The sequence below is a fragment of the Leptinotarsa decemlineata genome, unplaced genomic scaffold (assembly GCF_025532065.1).
Source record: "Leptinotarsa decemlineata unplaced genomic scaffold, Ldec_3_MD MMD2_P_RNA_scaffold_14, whole genome shotgun sequence".
Classification (NCBI taxonomy): domain Eukaryota; kingdom Metazoa; phylum Arthropoda; class Insecta; order Coleoptera; family Chrysomelidae; genus Leptinotarsa; species Leptinotarsa decemlineata.
In genome coordinates this window covers 10,851,317-10,877,782 of record NW_027412528.1, presented here as the reverse complement: position 1 = coordinate 10,877,782, position 26,466 = coordinate 10,851,317, and the positions used below count along the sequence as shown (strand labels likewise).

At 33.5% G+C, this 26,466-nt stretch overlaps 1 protein-coding gene and 1 long non-coding RNA gene across 2 annotated transcripts in view; one reads left to right on the top strand and one right to left on the bottom strand.

The window, feature by feature from the left end:
• LOC111502322 (uncharacterized) overlaps positions 1 to 22,038 on the bottom strand; it is a 38,178-nt gene extending 16,140 nt beyond the window's left edge. The window contains exons 1-3 of the mRNA XM_074178932.1: positions 20,105 to 22,038; positions 11,447 to 11,685; positions 4,555 to 4,925 (exon numbers count right to left, since the gene is read on the bottom strand). Of these exons, the coding sequence (XP_074035033.1) occupies positions 4,555 to 4,925; positions 11,447 to 11,685; positions 20,105 to 20,386 (892 nt within the window). The 5' untranslated portion in view covers positions 20,387 to 22,038. The remainder of the gene's footprint in view (positions 1 to 4,554; positions 4,926 to 11,446; positions 11,686 to 20,104) is intronic.
• Positions 22,038 to 22,762, top strand: LOC141483903 (uncharacterized). The gene is made up of 2 exons (XR_012466359.1): positions 22,038 to 22,453; positions 22,547 to 22,762. It is a non-coding gene; the product is annotated as an uncharacterized lncRNA (long non-coding RNA).
• The last annotated feature ends 3,704 nt before the right edge of the window (positions 22,763 to 26,466 follow it).

Genomic DNA, 26,466 nt, shown 5'->3' with positions numbered 1-26,466 from the left:
AATCATCTTCGGATGATGACTGGACATATCCCCCGAGAGATAATTATTTATGGGTCATTCGAGTACTTTCACCTACCTCATCTTTCTTCTTCGGCGATTTCGTGGAAGACTACTGTTTGACTTGAGTTGGCTATTTTTCGCTTGATTCCAGTCGCGTATTTTTAAGTTAGCTTGGCTGAATACTTTGTTGGGCAACATGTATGCGACTTCTTTGACTTTCCTCTCAAACCAGTGTTGCTCCATGTTGCTCCATCTCTTTGGAATATTTTTCATTTGATTGTTCTATTTTTTACTGTTATTTTATTTCAGGGATTTTTTGCTAAATATAACTGTTATTTTTAGCTATTGTTTTTAATTTTTCATTTGTATTGGTTATTTTAGAGATTTCAGATCATTTTATATAATACTAGTACTATGTTGCTGTATCGCTGCTGTTCTAATGTTTTTACAGAATCAGAATCAACGAACTTAGGCGTGCGCAGCGTTATAGAACAGTGCTATCAAAAAATTATTCTACAGCGCCATCTAGTGGCGAGTTATAGAAAAATTGATAGCCTAAAAACATTTTCTATCAAAAATTACTCATACATGTCAAGTTTCATCATAATCGGTTGAGCAATGTAAGCGATGTAAGTTTATCACTTACCAAGCAACCAACCAACAAACATCAATTTTTATATAGTAGATAAGGCAATTACAGTCCGTAGTAATAAAAAAAAATTGTCAGGTTTGATGCAGGTTGCTGGATATTGGTACAGCCGCTTTTGTAACTTTTTGGGAAAATAAGGATTCACAATTAAAGAAACCGATCCATGTTCATACAGCAAAGATATATATGGCAAGAAAGCCATCATATGAGTAAATGATGATTATGGTTTGATAGTACTCACATATAACAGAGATTTATGTGAAATAAAAAAAAGAACTTAAATTTGATCTAAAATTCAGCAACATATTATTTAGAACTGACAATTGACCCTGGCATGTGCTTTCTTCACTGGTTGTTGAGCGGTTACTGAAAGGCGAAAAAAGTCCAAAACCAGATACGGAATTCAAAAAATACACAACTTTCCATTATGACAGCAGTTGGTGCATCGATGTATCTCATGTTGGGAACAAGACCGGACTTGGGATTCTGGAGGAGTTTTGTCACGAACCTTAAAGAACCCAACTAAGGAAAATGTGAGGAGAAATGGGTTTTCGGCAAGTACCTACAATTTATTTGGGAATTTCATATCATCCAGACTCCAACAAAGTTTCTTCAGAGTGTCATAGAGATTCAGATTTTGAAAGCTGTGGTACTCACTACTTGAAAATGGTTTACCAAACCGAAACCGGTAGTAACAGATGAGAAATTGGTAAATATAGATGAAAGTTATTGTCTTAGTCTTATATTCAATGTGAATTTTTACAAAATGAATAAATAGGTCATTAATCGAACAAGGAATATAATGGCATTTTCTCAACAATTTCGGTTATATCTAAATATACAGGGTGTTTCATTTGAATTATGGAAGTTGGTACCAATTTCCGGAATAACCGGAGTTTTTGGAAAAACACCATAATATATATATATATATATATATATATATATATATATATATATATATATATATATATATATATATATATATTCATTCTATGAAAAGAGCATTTATCGATTTTCAATTTCAGGTTATGAATTCTATTATTCCCCAAAATACGGCTAACCGTATATCACCACATGGTATAAAACAAAGTCGCTTTTCGCTGTGTATCCCTATGTATGCTTAGATCTTCAAAAATACGCAACGGCTTTTTAATAGATAGAGTGATTCAATAGGAAGGTTTATAATAACATGCATAATGTAGTAGAGAAACACTGATAATTTCTAATACAATGTGAATAAACACATTTTATTACGCTCTCGTTGGAAAGACAGGCTGAACCCTGCGAGATATATCAAAATAATGTACAAGAGTTTTGAAAAGGTCTAGAAAAAAATCCGCGATGATATATGTCTATCTCTTAGGGATAACCCACAATAACCGTTTTTTTTTCTTTACTTTTTACGAGAAATAATGGCTTATTTACGAAGCGATTTTGAGCAACATAATAATCCTCATCCAATTTAGTACATTAAATATAGTGTCCTTTGATCTATATCAATATGGCCCCTTACAGCATGTGATTTAATTGATATTATAGATTTGAAATGCAAATAGATAGCAGTCGCGGCGGTACCGGTACATATTTACTCAGGTTACGCTACGCCCAACGATTTTTTTTTTTGGAAAAGAAAGTTTTTGGCTTTCTACTACTCCGTCTGATACAAAAAAAATGGATGAGAGAATCTTCCAAAGAAAGGAAGGAAGTAATCAATTTGACTGAAAGAAAGTCCTCCTGAAACAGCTACTTCCATATAAACATTGAATTACACGAAAGAAAAAAAATTCTTTCGAAACAAATACTTCTATATGAACACTGAATTATACAGAAGATACTTTTCTCTATTCAGTTTGTATATCAAACATTTGTTGAGGAATAAGAATCAGATATCATTCACATGAGTTCTACTTTGAATGAATGGTAATAAATTGTACTCACATGGAACACTGTCACCCTAACTGGTAAACACCGATGTTTCGCCTTAAGACACTTGCCCTAAGGCTCTTCGGTACCAAATTGGATAACATTATAGAAAATACACACACTTCATTCATGAATTACGATTTTGAATGTCACGGAATAAGCTTGATCTGCTTATGTCATCGATGACATCGTAATGACATTCATTCACCTATTTGATTTAATCCCAGCCAAGAGGAATCTTATTTGAATTGAAGGGGTTATATTTTTAGGCGTGATTAATTTTTGGGAAATTGATTACTTCCTTCCTTTCTTTGGAAGATTCTCTCATCCATTTTTTTTTGTATCAGATGGAGTAGTAGAAAGCCAAAAACTTTCTTTCCCAAAAATTAATCACTCCTAAAAATATAACCCTTTCAATTCGATTTTATTATTGTATCATCTAATTAATACCGTAGATTGCTGAGGAGAGCGGTGTGATGACTGCCACCTAGAACCTTCCGAATCATTTTTGAATTTTAGTACATCATCTACATTATTATCACTTCTTTTTTCAAAAAAGCCGTTCGAGATAAATTTTCTTAAAATTATTCTCAAACTCAAAAATAGAATTAGGAAGTTGGCAAGATTTTATGTTTTATATTTTACGGGGAATCCCCCGACTGTATTGTATGTTAATGAACGGTTTAATTTAGGTTACCCTGTTTGTTTAGTCAAATTTAGTGATTGGAGTTTGCCCGTCTTCCTGTTGACAGATTGATCTGATATTTGTTACACACATTTAGTTTTAATGACAATACTATTTGATACATTCTGTATCATTGTAAATCCAAGATGACCGCAGCTACAAAATGTCGAATTGAATATTTTTTCACAACTACCTCAATATAGGTATCAAATGACGGGGTTTGACTAGTAAAATAGTAGTACCCTTTGAAAAATATACAAATTCAAGATGGTCGCAGCCATAAAATGGCGAATTACATATTACCTTGTTATACTGAGGACTAAATGAATTAAACAGAATGAGAAGAATTGAGTAACGAAATTGGAAACTGAAAACTTGAAAATAAAATAAGTAATCGCAATAAGTAAATCGTAACATTTCTTTCAGGTTATTTAATGCGCAGACGAATCGAGTGCATTGAAATATGTGAGGTTGTATGTTGATCTGTCGCCTGCTCTGGAAAGGTTTAAGCAAATGCGTTATGAATTATTTGCCCGTCAGTACCTCAAGAACAGAATATCTATTTCATATCCCACAACAGTGTGCAAATGCACAGTCGTTACGTGCATGGCAAGACTGCCCAAAATCATCGTGAAAGTAGGAGTAGACGGCCACAGCGAATGAGCTTTGTGAAACATTGTCTGAAGATTGGATCCACGAAGACAAAGTTGACGCAAGTGGTTTGATAATTCCCTCTCCGTCTGCTTTACGGATACCAGCAATGAAAGAATATGAATGGCTGCAAACCCATGGACAGAGGAGTAGTAACTTCATTTGAATTGTTTTTTACATAGCTACTTGTCGCACCCTCAGAACTGAAGTGTCTCCATTCAAAAAGGTGATCTCTGAGAAATGATTAAAAAAGCTTGAGAAATATATTTTGGAGAATGAAGTCAATTTCATCGGGATATTCACCATGTCGATTTGTAGTGAGAATCCGATGCAGCAATATATATTTTTTAGGCCTATTTTATTCATTGTTTCATTGAAGAAACCAAATAGGGTGAGTTTGAGGAAAACTAGATAGAGAACTTTCCCCTAATTGGATTCATGTAGCCAGCCATTTTCGCATGGACAAAAATTACACTATGTATTATTTTGAACGATAAACGAATGCTATAAATCTTGCTTCACGAATTCCTATAAATATGTACAATAATTGAAAAAAATGTATAGTGTGATATTTTAAATTCATTACTCAAAACTAAAATTTAGCAGCTTTTTGAGATTTTACAGAGAAAAACGTTCATTCATTTACCTCTCAAGTCTGATTTCAACAATTTATTGTTGAAAATATCCAATATCTCCCGAATCGGCAGTTCACGCTCATTTGTAGAGCGAAAAAAGTGTTGAACGATGTTCACTGTATGTTTTGGCGACAGGAGCAGAACTTTTATTAGAAACGTTGAGCAGTTTTCTCCTTCGATATTTTTCATATTGAAAAAAATATCGTAACTGATGTGGAAGCATGAAAAGTATTGCAACGCTTCGATGATTTCCTTCAAAAAATTCTCCTTGGCGCCGGTCTTTTCCCATTCCGCGGTGATCTTCATGAACACGGAGCACAGAACATGCATCGCCTTGAAGGGTCCGAAGAGCTCCGAAAACGTATGGCAGTCCAAAAGATTTCTGAAATTAATAAAATTACTCTTCAGAATGTAGAAATGAAAGCATTCAATAACAGAATTCATAGTGAACATAGGTAGAATAAAAAGATACAGTTTATAATCTTAACTCACCTAGAAAAATCAAACACAAGAGGGAGGAGTATATTTTCTCAGGAGAAATTATTTTTTTTTATTTACTTTATTAAATGTCGCATCAACCTCCAGGGTTATTAGCGACTGAACAATGCGTCAGTTGCAGTGGTATTATATAAAGTTGAACGAGTAGACATTTTCTAAAAACTTTAGAGTATTTTCAATATTACACTTAGGTCCTAATGCGTTGTTAATTGAAGGCGGGATGCCCTGAGTTAGTGTTTCGTTGGAATATAACACACACTTTGTTAAGGTATGGTCTAAATTTACGGGAGAGTCTCACACTTCGCACATATAGGGCAGGTGTCGCCGGCAATGAAGTATCCATGGGTAAGGCGAGTGTGGCCTATTCACAGGCGGGATATTATGATCGGGTTTTCCTACTTGTCGGGAGATGTATCCACTTGTTTTTACTTTGGAAAGTTTACTGCAAGACTCATTCCCTTAAACTTGCCATAATTTAGTGAGGATTTTCTTATAGTACGGTTTCATATCTGTATAGACAACATAGTTTCCTGTACTGTTTAAAGGCCTGATAGTGGCTTCTTTAGCTAATCTCTCAGCCTTTTTGTGAAAAGGAACCCATATAAATTTCATGACTACCCCTTTTTTATAGAGAATATTGATCAGTTCTTTCATATGATGATTGATGGGATGGTTGGAGTATAATGAGTTGATTGCTTCCAGGGCACTTGAAGAATCTGAGTTGTTCTTGTTTTACTTATTTTGTGTTGTTTTCGTCGACCTCCATATGTGGTTGTGTGAGTTGAAATCTCTTAATATTATATGTAGAGTAGGTAGTTGGTTGAAGAGGTTGGACAGTTCTACTACACTTGGATTCTGATTTGGGGAATGTATACATTGCAGACGTGCAGTTTTTGCGGTCCCAGAATTGTGATTGTCACAGCTTCTAAATCAGTGGATAATGGATCTTGAATGATGGAGTAGTAAGCTGAGTGAGGTCAACTGGTAAATGCTTGTACAACTTGAGGTCCAGTGAATTTCGTGTAGACATTTCTAGTTTATTCAGCGGTTGTCACAGTTTATCTGCATTACTAGTGGGATAATTATGATAGTGTGATTGGGTGTGAAAACTAAGGATATGTTTTAAATTAGGATTGGAGGATCCAATTCTTAGGAAAGATAATGGAGAGACCAAGTGGAAGCCCAGGTTGCGCAGCTCCGTATTCTATTGTTTGAAATCCTTGATGAGAATAAAATATTTTTAGGGTCGACTTGTGTTCCTAGCGCTTCTAGATAGTCTTCAAGTTTGATATTATCGAGTGCATTGGAAAAATGTCTTGTTTGATAGATAAACCAGATTGCTCCAACAGGATCAAATCAACAGTAAGATGATGATATAAATTGGAGATTTCAAGACGAACTGTTCTCCTAATGTTTCAAATTTCTTCAATTCCAAAATTGTGAAATTCCTTCCTTTCGAAACTATGTCATTTACCGTTTGCTCGCTAACAAGAGATCATAACAGCTGATAATTATTTTCAGGTATGATAGCAATCTGGTCATTAGACCAGACCGTTAAACATCAGTTTGACGGTTGAAAAAAGTAATTTTCAGCGTATCTGATTTGTTGGAAAGAATATCAAGAAAAACCGTTCAGTTGATTTGGCTGAAACTACTCCAATAGGGGATGGTGGTACAAAATGATCCCCTTAAGAGAAAACAGCTCTATAACCAGTGTTTACAACTTTAAGATAAACTTAAAACATCAAATGAGTAGCTATTTAATCGAACTACAAATTGAGTATGCGTCGAGTCGCTTAAGCTATAAGGAATAATTCTTATTAATATTTTCGTAAAGGTCTACACAAGGATCATTTTGTACACCCCTGTGTCCAAAATGATCCCCAGTGTGCGGGTAAAATGATCCGGGGATCATTCAACCCCCATCATTTAAAGTTCAAGCAAGAAATGAAACATAAGTTAAATAAAAGTAAAATAAATATAAGTTTCGAACAGTTTTATTGTAAAATCAGTTTTAGTATCAAAAACAAATAATATTGTTTAATTTTCGTAAATCTACCTCTATAACATTAACTCCAGTTGTATCGTATTTATATTATTATTTTTACTATAACATAACCATTCTGAAGAACAACTCGATAGAACAAGTATCATTGGCATAACAACCTTAAAAATTATACCTATTCAAATAAAAAAAACTAACAAAAAATAATGTTTTTTAGCAAATAATATCAACTGCCGTTACGGCCTTAATAGTGTTTCCAAAATAGAATTTTAAGCAATCAACGCTCTTATAACTATTAACATCGTCTTTAATATAATCTCAATCAACAATGCTTTATGCTCTCTTATTAACTAGTGTACAGTCTTAATTGGTACAGTCTTGAATTATTTCAAAATATAAAGTATTTTTTTAACAAAGTTCTCTTAGTTACCAGTATAATTTACCGTCTTGATCATTATAATAATAGGACTATAGTCTCAGGTTTTACAGTCTTAATTGTTTCCGAGCTCTAGCAAAGAGATTATCAGCACAAAAATCACAAGTGAATTCGTCAGCATCATCGGGATCAACTCCAGCGCAAGCATCGTGGCACCATCTTGAGCAAACACAGCATTGGATCCATCCTTCACCTCTATTATTATTTGAAAACAGCTCATTACAGAACAAACATTCTGCATCATCTTCATCTTCTGAAGATGATTCATTCATTGCACTCCTCCTTTTTTTAGGTTTTGGCCCCTTAATATTTTTTGTCACATTTTCCTTTCCTTTCAAAGAAACTTTTGCATTTGTTATTTTAGAATTTAATTTAGTTGTTTTCTTGTTGTCGTTGCGTTTGTTTTTCTTGCATATCTTCTCATTTTTTTTATTCATTTCTTCTTCTAAGAAACTTTTATAAGGCGTGCTTGTAAGAATAGCTGTGGAGACCCGAGCTTTGTTGGTTTTTTGACGTACTCCTGTCATTTTTGGTAAAGGTCGAATCTGGCTTGGAGGGACGCTAAAAGACGTGGACGCAATTGGAGATGTCAAAGAGCAGCTATTGTCTCTACAGAAAATGTTACAAGACGATTGGGCGGCTTCTGCAACAGATGGTGTTAGAACATTTTCAAAAGCTGTATGTCTTGGTGGTATAAGCGATCGTGTTGCTTCCATAGATGTTGGAGGTGAAATATTGTCATAGATGGAAGGTATTTTAACCGGTGTGCACGGTAATGAAATGGTACGTAAGCCGAGATCCATAACGGCTGCTGTCAGGTTGCGATCCATACGTTCATCGGTATCAGGTGGAACACTAATGAAAGGTGGTGGTTCAAGAGATTCGCTGTTCTCTGTTTGATCGTACGCTACACAGGACAAAAGAATAGAAGGCGACACAGAGCCTTGGATTGTTATTTCTTCACCTGGTACACTTGTCGATGGATTCGCATGAAGAACGGGAGTCCGGAAGGTTGGACCTGGTAAGTTACTATGAATGCTTTCATCGGTAGCTTGGGTTCTATTAGGTATTGCAGTTGTTGTCGGATGTGGCTCCACGATTTCGCTTCTCAATTCTTGATCAGTAGTGTTGGCAGCAACGAAATCTACATCACTGAAAACGTCTGGATTCAGTGGCCATATTCCACATTTTTCAAATCCTTTTATAATGTTTAAGGGTACTGCAGCTTTTAAATATGCTTCTCCAAAAATTTTACCTATTTGAAATACTGTAACTACACGACCCGCATTATTATTCATCCATTTTTCTAAAGCCTGATTATGGTACACGCTCAGTGGATACATTACGGCAACATCGAGTGGCTGAAGTTTGTGCGTGCAGTGTGGAGGCAAGCACAAAATTGTGACGTTGTTTTCTCTCGCTTTTAATACGACGTCTAAATTTCTGGTGTGTGAAAGATGGCCGTCTAGTATCAGAAGTATGGGGTCTTCTGAAGATGGTTTAGTATGCGATAAAAAATGTTCAAACCATTGTGAAAACACCTCAATATTCATTCAACCGGTTGGATTGCACGCATAAACTGAACCTGGCGGAGTCCCATCCATCAATTCTATTTTCATTCTCAAGCGACGAAAAATTAACATTGGTGGAATGAAGTTTCCTCCTGCTGATCCACAAATTACTGCTGTAGTTGATTCGCCTCTTTCAGCAGACGTTATGCGAGCTACTTGCTTGCGCCCTTTTTTAGCAAAAATTTTGGTATTTTTGGTCGGGACAGTGTTCAAACTGGTCTCATCGACATTAAAAATGCGATGAGGTGGAAAGGGATGCTTCTCATGAACTTTCCGTAAATTGTCATAAAATTTATCAACAATCGGCTTATTAAAAGCTCGCGCTCGTGCCGCTGAAGTTGATTCCGGTGCACGTAGAGTGATATTCGGATGTCTTTGTCGAAACCCCCTTAGCCAATCTTTACCAGCTTTTCGAGATGTAGTAGAAAACGGGTGTTTTATGTTATTTCTTTCAGCTAACTCAAAAGCAAACTTAAGGACATCATCAACTGTAAATCCGTACATAGTCTCTTCATTATCTTGAATATGTTGTACAAGTTCCAACTCTTGTTCATCTGTAAATACTCTTTTTAAGCTCCCTAAAACTTTAGAAGCACCCACAGCGTGAACATTTTTTCCTTTAACTCTCCTTTTAAGTGCCATAAGTGGAACTGAGAATTGTTTGGAGGCGGTTTTATATGGCATGCCCTCTTTTACGGCATTTATGGCGTTAAACATGGCGTTTTCATTCCAGTTTTGGCGTACCGTTTTTCGAATATAATTTCGTGGCATGATTTCTAAAAGCAAATAATTTTGAATTAGTCCGGCTTTTTTTAGCAAGAAAATAAGGGGTCTTAAATACTTATCAGATTATTAAATGCATGGTTTACATTCATATACTAGCTGCCCCCTAGGGAAATTCGTACCACTTCAGAATATAAATTACTACACTGCCCTACACTGATCTATTTTACACTACCGTACGCTCTACCCTATCCTACCCTACATTACTCTACCTTTCACTACCCCTCCCTACACTAACCTACCCTACACACTACCATTATACTACTTTACACTACACTACCCTAACCTCCACTGCAACATATAAATCTACACTACACTACTTACTACCTACATACCTACTTTTTATTCTCACCATTCAAACCTTCCTTGAACTACAACAAACATTTACAAAACCGAAATCGGCCCAGAAAGATATCCGTTATGATTGGTTCCCCTATTTAAAACATGTATACACCCATTTATTGAAAATTCACTGAACACAATTGGCACGGCGTAAAATGATCCTGGGATCATTTTGTCCACCCAATGTAGGGATCATTTTGTCCCAAATGCCCCATTAAAGAAAAATATCAAAACATAACCTATGATTTTTAAATACTGTAATGAAAGGCGGTTAAACCGATAGCTAATTGACAGCAAAACCCGAGACAAACATACCTGTCACGTTATATGTACATAGACTAAAGCTACATAATGTCAAATAACAGCTTACCTTAGATTGAACACAGGAATTTTGAATTATTTGTGATAAAAACTTTTCTACAACGAACAACGCCATGACACTGACACAGATTGTACAGCTAGGCCGTAGGAACCAGAAATTCACAAAAAATATCCTAGATGGCGCTATTAAGTCGGTAAAGGAGTCAGGGATCATTTTACCTCGAGGGATCATTTTGTACCACCTTCCCCTATATTCATAGTTTCTGAAATGAATTTTTCATTGATCAAAGATGGGTAAATATATGAGAATATCTGGAAAAATTCAAAACTAAGTTCATGTGAGCGATGTCGCTGAAAATACATTTGCTGACATACATTTCAATTATGACCAATCACCAACTAACTCGATATTGCTGAATCAGTTTTCATCTGACAATAATATTTTACATCTTATTCTCTGTGTCAAATTTCAGACAAGTGTGAACCAGTGAATTTTGGTAGTCATACAAAATGATGAGGATTAAATTGTTACCAAAAACAGAATTCTATTCCCATTTGATGATAGTTTTTTGAAAATCTAACTCTCTACTCGAATGAATTGAGTTACAGTGAACGTCTATTTGATTCGGGGTAGTCAAATATATCTCTCAATCGTAAACCGGTTTTTTATTTCGATATATTCCCTGATCATAACATTAGTTTCTGATACTACTGGTTAGCCTGAAATGCTAAACATTTTTTTCATTGGACAGGTACACCTGCATGTATTTTTTGTTTGAACAACTCAATGGGAAATTGCATTGCCAATAAATGATAGAATTTGATTATTCTGAATCAATCAGGCCAGAAAACTCAAAAATATATTTCCAAAACAATCAAAGCCTCTTTAAAGGAAATGAAAAATCAAGTTCATAGCTCAAAATGTAGTATCATTCTCTGCTTCTTACCTAATAAGCAGTAAAGTCGGGTCAGGAGCAGTTTCAGAACAATTTTCACTTGGAGCCTTTTCCAAAAACACTAAAGACCGTTTCACAAATTCTGGATATCTAGTGGTGATTATGTAAGCATACTCCCTATTTCTTTTACACATATTTCCAAGAATATAGAATATTCTCTCATTGATTGAAGTTTCTTCGGGATATTGTCTCATCAATCTGTTTAATGATATCATAATGTTGAAATCCACCTAAAACGTAAAAAATCAAATGAACCATTGAGTATGATCAATGAACTCATGTACTATTATATGGAATTCATTCAAAAATATAATCCAGAAATTAACCCAATCGAATATTTTGATAAAGTAAAATCTGAACGAATTCAAGTAGCTCACGAGTTAAGTAATGTATAGAAAAAACTTAATATCATAATAACATTCCATCATAATGGAATGGCAGATACTTGATGAATATTACTATGAAAATTTTCTAATATAACAATTTCCAAACCTGCCCGAAACATGTTTCACTGTTTTGTCAAGCAGGACTGAAAAATTATTTGTTTTGTTTGAAACATAAAACGGCTCTTCAATACGAGTTATTTCCTTCAGGAATATTGAAGAGGTGAAGGGAATAATAAAAAAAATTTGGAAAAATGTGTGACAAATGAAAGCATTGCTACAAAAGAAACCGTTGGATATAAGTTAAATGTATCTCTCTTCTCAAATCATTCATCCATGAAACACAATATCAATACAGGAAAACACCATTATATTTATGAAGAAAAATTTGATAGGGACATGAGGTTCAAAGTCGACTTCTTCACAGTAATTATCAAAACATCAAAAGTAGCATATTGACTTATCATCCTTAAGTGATTCGTGAATATATTTGATTGTGTCTAAGAATGATAATCATTTTTTTTGTTCTCAATGAAACACCATACTCAAATAAAATGATATACAAACAAAACCTACAGCAATCATCGTATGGAAATAAAGCAACATATTTTTTCTAGAAATTTTACGACTTATATATACCACGCTACCAAATCTTGGAATTTCACTAATTCTTAAAAGTCTGCAGACAGGAGCTTCTTCTTCTATAGACAGTCTCGCTTGTTATTTTCTGACAACAAGATTATAAGTGACCAACAGAATTTCATTCTTCCATTTTAGTGTTTTTCCTGTTCCTGTTCCATTTCTCCCAATACATGCCTGTCATTATCATAACTAGTAACTTTAATGTCCTATAAATGTCTGCAATAAGGTATCATATCAGATGTCGTTCCAAAAAACTGTGCCTCTAAAAGTATTGAATGAAGGATGAAAAAATAGCTTTTGTCTGATTTCTACAATGATTTTTTATTTGTTACGACCGGTGTTAGTTTATTGAATCATTTTCAAGTAACTCAATTATTTTTCACAAACACCTTCTTGAATATACAATGAAATAGTAGTTATACGTGCTTTTGGTACCTGAAATAACAAAATGGTACCTGAATTATCCATAATCCCAAAACAATAAAATTATTTAGAAGATTATACTTGTGGATTAGTACTAGTACCAATGGATCCTAACCTACAATCTAAATTAAACTCCTACAGATATCAATTCAGAAAACTTAAACCCGTCCTTAACGAAGAACAACTCCTGAAATTATATTATGCTCAAATTGATTCCAGACTAAGATACGGGGTGCGCTTCTGGGGCCAATCCACCTCATCATCAGATGTTTTTATTGCACAGAAGCGCATTATTGGTACTTTAGTTGGAGTTTCAAAACGTTCATCCTGTAAAGATCACTTCAAGAACCTAAAAATCCATCACTGTTAATTTTTGAATTTTATCATTTTATATCATTTTATCATTTTATCATACGAAGACGGTTGAATGGGAAAAAAGGTAACTGTCATTGGGAACAATACAATGGTTGAAGAAAATTTACGGGGACTCCCTCCCTTCCCTAGTTATACGGGAAAAAACAAAAATGCTGTTTTTGTTTTTTTTTCGAATGGAATTGTTATTTCGGAGAATATCAAAAAATGGAAAGAGAAAATGTTATTGTATTCAAAGTGTACTATGATGATGTAATAATAAATGCTCGATAAAACGTTTCGTGTCAACATGGCCACCATCGACTTCATTTTAAATACGGACTTTTTTTATTACATCCATTGATAAAGCAATACATTTACAATCCAAGGGTATATCACATTCGATATTTTCATAGCGCTTCATTTGAAATAACTGCCATCATCATCACCAACAATTTTAAATTACAGTCCTGTCGTTACTTCTTTTGTAAATTGTATCGATTTCTTCGAAACATCATTCAGTCAACCCAATAAATTCGACAGGTAGGTACCCTAACACAATGAAATTTGTTCTTTTTCGTTTTAGAAATTTTTGTATTACCGTAATCCTTCTTTCAAGGCTTATTTTTTTTTCCAATCCATTATAATTCGTAAAATTTTTATAATTCTCAATTCTGGAAGTAACGAAAATATCAGTTATTGTTCAAAATTCGATTGTTGTACAATTTGGTATGATCAAATAGCATCTCAATTCATTCACCAACTCAAACGGGAATGCTTTGCTTGGTTTCTATGGCAGAAGTTGTTGACATCTGTTGAGAACTGTCACACGTTTATGAACATATCAAAGATTTATTCAAATGATAAAAGAACTGATATGCTATTTAGTTATGCAAAATCAAATCGAAATTCTCTTTTGGCAAGGAATATGTATGTTGAGCTATACCCGAATCGTCTTATTCTGAACATCCAAATGTTCAGACGATTAGAAAGAAATTTGAGGGACTACGGTGCATTTGACAGAGAGAAAACAAGAAAATGTGTGGTTACTGAAAGTGTGAGGAATTGTGGAAACAAACATCCGTGGTCTTTTATTTTACAATACTCATTTGAATAGTGAAATGTATCTTCATTTTCTATTCAATGAATTCGATGGCTACTTAGATGAATTACCACTGATTATCCGCCATGAATATTTTCAACAGAACGGCGCTTCCCTCCATAATGCAGCAATAGTAAGGGAACATTTAGATGCAATATTCCCAAGAAGATGGATCGGAAACAATGTACCAATTGGCCAGCTCGATCCCCAGATCTTACTCCTTTAGATTTTTTGTCCAGGAATACATGAATGATAAAGTTTCAATGTAGATTGCCATATAGCTTTGATTTTCCGTATTGGTTTCATTTTCCCCAAAAGTTCATGACAAAATTAATTATTTTTCTGTTTGATTGTTGTCACTAATGATTGTGGTTATTTCAAATGAAACGCTATAAAAATATTGAATGTGATATACCCTTGGGTTGTGAATTTATCGCTTTATCAATATCTGTAATAAAAAAGACAGCTGCGTATTTAAAAAAACAAGTTGATGGTGGCCATGTTGACAGGAAACGTTTTATTGAATATTTATCATTACATCGTCATAGTACACCTCGAATACAATAACATTCTCCTTTTCCATTATTTCATATTCTCCGAAATAACAATTCCATTCGAGAATAACGAAAAACGGCGTTTTTGGATTTTCTCGTATAACTAGAGAAGGGCAAGAGTCCCCGTAAATTTTCTTTGACCATTATATTGTTCCCGATGACAGTTACCTTTTTTTCCATTTATTCGTGTTTCTATCTGTTACGGTTTAGTTTAAAATATAGCAAACAAAACACTCCAATAAACCATTTTTATATTCCTTTCAGTTGTACAAAAATTCATTATAATCCTACTAGAGCAATGGCTCCCTGGATTTACAATTCATTACCCGACAGAATGAAGAAGTGTGAAATACTCTATTATTTCAAGAATAAATTGAAGGACTTCCTAGTGACAAAATGTTTCAATTCTGTAAAGGAATATTTACAAACTTAACATGTTATCTGCTCATTCCTTTCTTTGTTCTGTTGATGTAATTGTTTAGTTTCAAATTATTTGTGTGTTCAACTTCAACTTGTATTGAAGAATCCAATACAATTTTCAATTGTGAATTGTAAAATAAAATATTATAATAATAATCATTATTATAATTGTCAAAAATTCATAAGGGGAGAGATGCTGGTCTATGAGGGTTTTGAAATTGGAGTTTTTATACAATTTATTCATTTCCAATGTTTTCAGTAAATTCTTCTTCCTTGTCTTATTGCACGTATTCTAGTCTATATACATGATATTTCAAATTCGATCCTCACCATTGGGATCTCGAAAACTATGAGAGATACGAAGACGGTCAAATTGGGGCATTCACGCATTCACCTGACTAACACCTGACTATCAATTCGAAAATAAATTGCCCTTCTACATTGCCACTTTTTCCGTGCTACATAATGATGTTTTCAGATTTGCTATCCGACGTTTCATCTTCCGGCCACAATCATCAACTTCATTTTTTCTTATGGGCGCTACATTGGATTCTTTCTGTTTTGAATAGAACCGGATTTTACCTTTTCAATGATGTATCATAAGTTATCATTCTTTTTTGAAAAATTGGAAGATATTGAAAAAATAATTCTTATCATAATAGGCTTTGACTTTGATATTTCTAAATTTGACTTTCAATTTGTTACACTAAATTTTTGGCGAAAAATGACTTTCACGAATGAAGAAAAAAGAAATATGCAACAAATTCATTACAGATATGATAGAAACAGTGTTAGAACATCTGAAATGTATTTGAACTTGTATTTCGAAAGACGACAACCACATTGAACTATGTTGAAGTTATTGAATCAGAATATCACCGAGTTTGGTTCATTTGAAAAGCCAAGGAAAAAATATGGATACAGAATGGACCAGGAAACTAAAGAAATTTGATAAATGAGGTATGTATGAGGAAAGTTAGACATTGTGTCCTTTTCAATAAAAATTAATAATTCGCAGAAAGCCATGAACCCGGGAAAATCTACACGTAAAATTTCCTCCGAAATGAATATTTGTCATACAAGTGCATGGAGACATCTAAAAAAAGCGGTTTGAAATGTTACAAAATACACATGTTTCAAAAGTTGCATTCAGGTAATCCCGAAAGGCGATTTAAATTTTGTAATTGGCTAATAAGACCTGATTTTCCCATTTTCCTGGAAAATGTAATTTGCACATATGAAAGCACTTTTACGAATTGTAGGATATTCAACCGAAATAACGAACACATTTGGAGCATAAACAGCCCCAGGCAGTTCCGAGAAATTCGACCTCAAGTGCGATTTAGTAATAACGTGTGGGCAGGAATTTACAAAGATAGAATTTTGGGTCCTCATTTATTTGACGGAATTCTGGAAGGAGAAACCTATCACCAGTTTTTATTGTCGATTTTCGAAGAATATTTGGATGATCTACCTTGGGCTAACTATAACAACATCTGGTTTCAACATGATGGTGCTCAGCCGCACACTACCAGACGAGTATCTAATTACCTGACTGAAATGTTTGGTGATAAATGGATAAGGAATAATGGGCCGGTGAGGCGACCAGCAAGATCTCCAGACTTTAGTGTTATGGATACATTCTCATGGGGTACACTGAGAAGTAAAGTTTATGGTCAGAGGGAATATCAAAATATTGAGGACCTTCAACATAGCATTGTTAGGGAGTTCGGGAGATTGAGGAGGAGGGAAATTAATCGTATAGTGAATAATATTCGAAAAAGAGCACAGTTGTTTTATCATGGACAAGGCCAGCATTTGGAGCATTTGCTGTGATTTACTTTTGTCTTTACATTTTATTTAATTATTGTTATTTGTTCAAAGTTCTATTTTCATTGAAAAGGACACAATGTCTAATTTACCTCATACCCCCTTCATTTATTAAATTTTGATTGTTGATTCTGTCTCCGTATTTTTTCATTGGCTTTTCAAACGAACCAAACTCGGTGAGATTTTGATCCAATAACTTGAACATAGTTCGATGTGGTTGTCGTCTTTCAGGATACAAGTTTAAATACATTTCCGATGTCATAATACTGTTTCTATCGTATTTGTAATAAATATGTATTATATCTCTTTTTTCTTCATTCGTGAAAGTTATTTTTCGCTAAAAATGTAATGACTTATATTCTTGTACAATAACAAAATGCCATTGAGTGTAACAAATTGAAAGTCAAATTTAGAAACATCAAAGTCAAAGCCTATTATGATAAGAATTACTTTTTTCAATATCTCCAATTTTTCGGAAAAGAATGATAAATCTGGATCTATTCAAAACAGAAAGAATTTAATGTAGCGCCCATAAAAAAAAATAAAGTTGATGATGGTGGCCGGAAGACGAAACGTCAGATAGCATACATTAAAACACCATTATATAGCAGAAAAAAAGTGGCAATGTGGAAGTGCAATTCATTTTCGAATCCTTCGAGAAATAAAGTCAGAAAACATAAAAACCCCTTTCCGAAATTTCTGTTTATTTTTTCGGATAATCCCGGATATACTCGAAATTTCAGAACTTTCTCAACGACATATTGTTAGTCAGGTAAATGTGCAACTTTCTCCCAATTCCACCATCTTCATATCTCTCATAGTTTTCGAGATCCCAATGGTGGGGATCGAATTTGAAACATCCCTTTATGTCCGATTTGTCCACTCATCCCTTTTGGATTTGCATTGAATAACATGTTCCTTTGATTATTTCAACTAGTGAATGACGTGTGCGATGTTCAATTTTGAAAAATAGTTTTTTATGTTAGCATATATTAGCTTATATTAGCATATTTCTCAGCTTATTCATGACTTCGATATAGTTTATTTCTGATCAGTTTCTGTTTTCATCGGATATCAGATCCTCAAATAAGTCTGGAATATGGTTATTTAGCGCTTTTTGCTTTGTAATCTTCATTTCTTCTTGAAAAGCTGTCTCTGATAACGTAATCATAAATGCTCTATGTTTAATTGATCTGAATACCAATAATTTGTTCTATATAAATATGTTGAAGTGAAATTTATTATTATTTCTTGAGATAGTGAGATCAAGGACCGTGAATTTCATCTTATCGTGAAGAGTGTTGAGAAAATTCAGGAATATATATATATATATATATATATATATATATATATATATATATATATATATATATATATATATATATATATATATATAAAAATAGATTAGTACTTTTTGATCATTTTCATATTGATTTCAATTCAAGAGCCACCGGTATACAGCTGTTTCACCCTATTGGGCATCGTCAGTACCGGGCAGGCGGTCCTCGATTGAAGACAAAATGAGAAAAACCAAGAAAGTACTTGATAAAAATAGCTGCGTAAACGCAAGCGAAACATAAGTGGAACCACCTATTGGTGTGACACCCAAGTCAACTTGCCAAGTCATTATGTCAGTGTTGGTGGTTTGACCAATCAACCGACAACTGCGGTGGCAGAAATTTGGGAAGCTAACCTGAAATGTCATCGGAAAACGAATCCACATGTTTCTAGAAATGATATGAAATCGAGAAAGGTTAATGCAGTCAAGCTGCTGGAAAATAATTCCATGAAAATTGGAGTTCATGCAGTTCATGCAGTTCGACTGCATTAACCTTTCTCGATTTATATATATATATATATATATATATATATATATATATATATATATATATATATATATATATTTGCCTAATAGCATTTACTCATCACATTCTTGGAATATACCAAATATTCCTACAGTATTCATAAAATATATTTGAAGAATATTCTATGGTGATACCTTTTTTTATAATCCTCCAATTAACTTAGAATATCCCGAATATTGTATGAATATTCCTCGAGTTCTATTCCTGGAATATTCTCAATAGAATATACCTTATATATTCTGAGAATATTTCCCCAGGAATATTCTTAGCATGTATCAAAGGTTCGCCAGGAGCACTTCCACATATTAATAGCATAATACAATAGCCTTAAATGTATATTCATGAAATATTCCTGGAATATATATTGTTATGTGGGTAAACCAGAATGAAATGTGTTTTTATGATAGGGCATTATTCAGGATACTTGGATTAATTGGTAATAGTGACAATAATTCTGCGGAATTCATATTGTTATTGATAATTTTATATATAAAAATTAGTGCAAAGATTTTTCGCCTAGAGTCTAAGGAGGGTATATCAAATTAAGTTCTCAATTGTGATGTTCTAATGCTGTTGTAATCGGGTTTACAACGATATTTCTTATAATATAGGTACCTTAGAAATTTGTTCTGTATTTTTTGGTATTTTCCATTCCAAATTACAGAACCGTAACCGAATTGCTACAAAATGAATAGGTCATCAATCGAACAAATCTGAAAGTATTATCCTTGCATGATGAATTATTCAATAAATTAACTAGTTATTACCTCAACTTGTGTCGGCTAAAATAACTACAGCAACTCGGAAATTTTATACCATAATTCTAATACTTGATGGAAGTTCATGAAGATAGTTTAATTCTGAGATTTTCACTCATTAGCTGTTATTTGAATAAAGTACACATTTTTCTAAAATCTAATTCTAAAATCAGTTCCGCCCTTGACAGATGATGTGTGAAACAGTTTCCTAAATATGTAATATTTTTTATTCACTTCATCTATTTGTTAGCAGATTCAGCCGATTTTTATCTTGGAATTTGTTACATAGTTCAAAAAAAGGTAAATAAAACGGGTACTTACTGAACTTCTGGTACTTCTTAGCCTACGAGTATTATCATAATCCATGACACAATTTTCTATGATTCTCAACGAAACGTAGATTATATTCTTCTCAATCGTTTCTAATGCCTTCAGTACGTATTCCAAGTAATCCATCTCTACAAACTTCGAAATTTCGTATGTGTTGCACATTATTCGGCTTTGAATAGAGGTTAATAATTTGAAAAGGCTTGTATCATCATGCTTCATTTTCAGTTCTCGAAGAAGTGTGAAAAAACTCCTCGTTTCATTTTCGTCTGCCATTTTATCCTCAAAATACTATTTCACTGTCGTTAGCTTTGATTTCAACTTTGAATTTGAAATTTTCAAATTTGGTGAAGACACTGATCACTTTTATCCAGCAATAACTTTGGAAATGAATAGTAGATGCTGCCTCTTAAATACATTCCGAAGTATTGAGAAGGAGAAATCTTATGTGCTTCACTGTATTTAGACAATGTTTCAGCGTGTCATGTAAAATTGACTAGTATTAGTGCGGAACCGACTCGTATTCGACGTGATATCTTTAAAATTTTATATCTTATCGTTTACACTCACAAAGAAATGATGAGAAATCTATATTATCTGTTATTTGCAAAAATTATATGTTTATGAATGACAAAATACTGTTTTCGTCTCAAAAAATACCCACTATATTCAGTCAAATATCTTCAAATGAAACATCTACCTCCCGACAAAAAAATATGACGCGCTACACAAAATTCAAATTCATTCAATGTGAAATATGAAATTATGTAATACTGAGGCATAGAAGATGAGACTGAAAAAGTCTCATAATTTGTGAAATGAGTTTTTTTTCATCGACTAGTAGGACATATGGTATGGTATGGTATGGTATGGTATGTTAATAGCAGCTTCAGAAAAGTTAATGCAAACAGATTATAAGCCACTATTTTATTTCGAATACTCAATTTAAAAATGTAAATGTAAGAAGAAGAGCACTGCCATTATTAAACTGCTATGAAAAAACTTGAAAATATAAACAATTAGGATGAGATATTTAATTAGCTCGGACTTTCATTGACTAATATGATATAAATTGATTTGAAATCCCTGAAAGAATCTATAAAAAATTGAAAAGATTAGCTGAAAAATAACAATTATATCAAGCAAAAAAAACTGAAATTACAATGAAATATCACCCGAAGACGATTCTTGAAGCTAACAATCGGAACGTCGTGAAGTAACTTGCCTTGGAACTTTTCAATTTTTAATTTTCAATTCGTGTTAATATTTAAATTTTTCGGTTCATGCTTGTATTTTATTTCAATGTAGTTTCAGTTTTTTTGACCTAATATAATTATTTTTCATCTAATATTTTTAATTTTTTACAAATTTTCTCAGGGATTTCAAATTAATTTATATCATATTAGACAATGGAGGTCCGAACTAATGAAATTCACCACGAAACGCCAACCACCTTCAAACATAGGATGAATTAATTGTTTCTTTAATTGAAATCTTTCACCACATACTATTCAAATATGCTATTCTTAAACACCATTAGAACCGGAACTAGTATACGACTGAATTATTAGAATAAAACAATTTCACTTCAATACACAGAACGAAATGTTGAACTACGTTACTGCGTTGTAGATTTGGTGAAAATTTTGGAAAACAATTAGCGACTAATTAATATGATAAGTACTGATTTTTTGGCCAGATACTGAACTTTTGCTGCCTGCTCCAATACAATGCTATCAATTCATTATCGACCTTCTTTGGGTATTTTTACCTTTCATAATCTGAAACATGAAAATTGTAATAGAGAACTTAATACATTTGTAAAAAAGGTGAACATTTTAGTTCACCGTGATAAGTAACTGCGTGAATTGAAAATATTTTTCTACTTCCTCCTTTTCAAACTATTCATTATGCGTTTGACATCAGGTGATAATAGGTTTGTTCTAGCAGCGATTTCAAACGATACGGAATCGTACGAAGCATGCGCATACGAATATAGGCGTTCTAGCAAAGCAAATCCAGGATTCGAACTAATAGTCGCATGTTCTAGCGAAGACGAAATCCAGTTTGCAAACCGTATGAGAACTGTCGAAGTAGTCCAGAGGAATTCGTAAGGATTTTCAGTTTGTGACATGCGCAAATATTCGGAGTGATCGAGTGATCCGATATCACGTTTGTTATGATTTTGGAATATGGATTTGTTGGTTATGTTATGTACTAAAGAAATGAGAAACCAAAATAGAAATATTTAGTGGCCTGATAATTGGTTTAAAAATCTTGTTTTTTATAGAACGGCAATCCTCAAAACTGTCAATTTTTTCATATTTGCGTTTGGAAATTCAGGTGAGTAAAATGATTTTATGTTTTTGAATCAAAATCAAGCAAGCATTTGGTGATTTTCAACTATGCATCAACTATTCAACTCCATTATTACAGGTAGGATTAGCCGAAATGTCATCAGAGTCATCAAGCTCTGAATCAAATTGGGGAAATAATTCTGAATTATCCAATGATGAGGAACTTGTCGAAATGCTGTTTCATCACCATGAGGAAGAGGATGAAGATAATCACATCAATAGAGATGCTGCAGACCACAGAAATTTTGTAGCTTGACAAGTTTTAAGATAGCAATAAAATTGTAATATTTCTGTTTGTTGATGTTCATTTCATTGTTTGGCATAAGTTAAATAAACATCCATTCAGGTAATAATAAGAATGATTTTTAAAACAGTATAAAAATATAATTTGCTCAAGGGTGGGTACTTTACGACCGGATTAAGAGTCAATTAAAGTAATCGGTGCTGAGAATGACACCACATCCTGTCATTTGCTAGAGAGACAGCACAGCCCCAGCACTGATTATTTTAACGGGCTGTTAATCAGGTCGTAAAGTACTCGTCCTAACACATAAACTAATAACTTCTTTCTATATAAAATCACATAACAGGAACCCTATGTATGACATAAGATATCAAACTAAATTCCTCATACTAACATTGAATTCAGAATATTTATCAACATCTGAATTCTTATTTTTGCTCATTTGTCTGAGCAAATTATTTCTTGTTTCTAATAATTCATTTCTCTTCTTTCTTATTTATAACTTTTCTTTTTCCAATTTTAACATTTCTTCTATTTTGAATTTTTCCATTTTGACCAAGCCGATGACTATTCAATATGTTCATTTTTATCGGTTTTCACCTTCACTTTTCGCTGCACAAAATATAAATTTCAAATTTCCAACTAATAAGTCAGTTTAAATGACAATTGCCATTTATCAACAGAAATAAGCGTTCTAGCAGGACATGAATCCCAAACTATTTTCAACCAGTCTCACGGCATACATGCGCAGTTGGCCAGTCCATAACACCAGCTTCAAACCATCCGAAATTTCTTGCTAGAACAAACCTATTGGCTCATTTAGAATACACGTGTATTCTAAATTAATTAATGGCGTCCACTTCCGTAAAAAAAAACAAAAATGATGAGATATGTAACATTTACTCTGAAAAATATGATCTCTGAATTCATTCAATTGTTCAAAAGCCAAAATCAGTGAATTTTCTCTCCAAATTCTCTGTAAAATCGAAGTGAAAATCATATTTTCAGTGAACTTATTGTTCAACAGTTTGTGGGTTGGTAATGAATCTAGTCGTTTAATCCGTGTATCAAGAACCATTTGTTTTAATTATGAGCTGTCATTGAGTAAAATTCAAATTGAGTGATAACGATCAAGAAATTTGTGCTACCTCACCAGATATTACCTCACCAGATATTGCATCAAATAATTTGCTGCCAACAAAATCAAGACAAAAGTACAACTATAATTTCGAAAATTTTGTGAGTTTTTCCTTCTATTGGAAACAGTAGCGAATATGGTAACCTATAGGATTTTTATGAAATTTCGACAGACGGTTACCAAAAACGATAAAAGTCGTGAAATTTTTCTGCGGAGATTCATGAAAGATAGTTTTTTTTAAATGCTCAACGGTGGTTGGTGGAAATACACAAACACAAGCAATTTATTTGCACTATTTCACTGCTTTTAGACCTGCAACATACCGGTATACATAAAATAGTAATTTAGAGCCATTCAAAAAGTGATTTGCTGACAAATATACAAAGAATAATTAAAATGATCGTTTATTTCAATAATTTAAAATTCATCAATCTTACATCTACAGAAGGGTCAAATGTCAAACATGGAAATATGAGAACTTGAAAAGATTACCATGCGGCGTTGTCAATTTTTCCAAAATTTTTTCATTCTGAGTAGATATTATTTTTTTTTGCGAATAGTTTCTAGAAATATCTGCGCCCCTAGAAATTGCGAAACGTCGACCGAGCGTGCGCATTCCTATTATTAGTTTGCTATTTTTCTCAACTTTATGTAAAAACTTTTATAGACTGCCAAAATAAATAACTCGATCACAATTTAATATTGAAAAAGTAGTGAAGACAGTTGCTCGATTCGCTTGCGTAATCGTTAAGGTAAGTTCGACAACCAATTTTCATCATCATTCTCATTGTCATACGAATTCTTGAGAAAAAATTGGCGGCCCTGAAAAGGGTTATTTTTGTAATATAGAAAAATTATAAGTCGGTTTCTAAGACTGAATATTCCTCTTCATCAGACACACGAACGTCATTCGACACTTCAGAGAAATTTTTGGCGTTGTAAAGTTTTCCTGTCAATCAGAAAAATTCCTCTGTTCTGTTGAAGTTGAGTTGGGCACATCTTTTATAAAACATATAGCGAGCAAGATCTCCAGCAAGGTACACTTTTTTACGTCCATTCGAAATTGTGATCGCCTTTGCGTGCCTCCAAGATGATTCAATGGCATTGGTGTGTAAACCCATTTCAGGGTCCTTGGAAGTTATTGAATGGTTCACTTTCAAGTGGTTGTAGCCTTCACGAGAAAAGTAATCATATGCTTTCCAGCAATCCGAATGGATTATTGATCCTTTCTCAATCCAGTTCTCTAATGCCGGTAAAAGGCTATCTGTATCTCGCCTTTCGACTGCAACTATGAACACTCTTTCCGTTCCATATTCAAAACCGACAAAAATACATTGTTTTGTAAAAAACACATCAAAAACCACCACCCTTCAAATCCACAGCAGCAGATTTCAAAATTTTCAATTGCTCTATTATTGATGTCAAATTTGCATTCGACACCTAAAAATTGACAAATCCCAATATTTGGAGAATTGTTGATTTGAATTTGGAAAATAATGGTCCATGTCGAAATTCTCTTGCATTTGAACAATTTCGTTTTGTCTGCACCATATTGGTGCACACCCATCTTCCACCGTCTAACTTAACCGAACCTGACCTGACTCAATCTAATCTAATCTGACCTGACCTGTCCTGCTCTAACCTGACCTAACCTAACCTAACCTGACCAGACCTAACCTAACTTGACCTGACTTAACCCCACCTAACCTAACCTAATCTGATCAAACCAAATCTGACATGACCTAACCTGACCTTACCAGACTTGAGCTAACATTACCCAACCTGACCTGACCTACCATAACCAAACCTGGCCTAACCTAATCTGACCTAACCTAACCTAATCTGACGTAACCTACCTTAACCTAACGTGACCTAACCTGATCTAAACTGACCTGACCTGATTTAACCTGACCTAACCCAACCCAACTTGACCTATCTAACCGGACCTAACCTGACCTGACGTAACCTGTCCTAACCTAATCCGACCTGACCTAATCTACGTTGGATGGTGTGGGTGTTCTATAGATATGTCATTGGTAACACTAATTGTAGTAGACCTTCAGATTGTAGAGTTTCAGAGTTGAGATCAGCTGGGTAACCACTATCAAGTCTTTTTTCGACAATGACACTCTCTGAAGTTTTTTCATCATATAATTCAGCATACTCGTGTTCAATATCAGCAGATGTGGAAAGTTGAGGTTCTTGATTTAAAATATTTCTTAACATCTCTGTTGCAAAAAACTTGTCAACAAATAAAATGAATTTGTCATGAAATAAATATATTCTTAATGAAATAAAAAAATGTTTTACTATGATTGTGAAGTAAGCGTACATCTGAGAATATTTTGGATACATATATAACATAAATTGTAACAAAAATTTTTTTTTGAAAAAATTACACTAGTCGTTTTCAAGATTCCTGAATGTGATAATTTTTTCTTTAATTTTTCTTGTGAAAATTTACATATTAATTTTTTTTCTCGTTCGATTGATGACTTATTTATTTTGTAGAAATTCATGTTGAATATAGAATAAAGAAAATACTTTTGTCTAGTTTCTACTGTGTTTATTTATTCGTTACGACCGGTTTTGGCTTATAAGGTCATTTTCAAGTCAA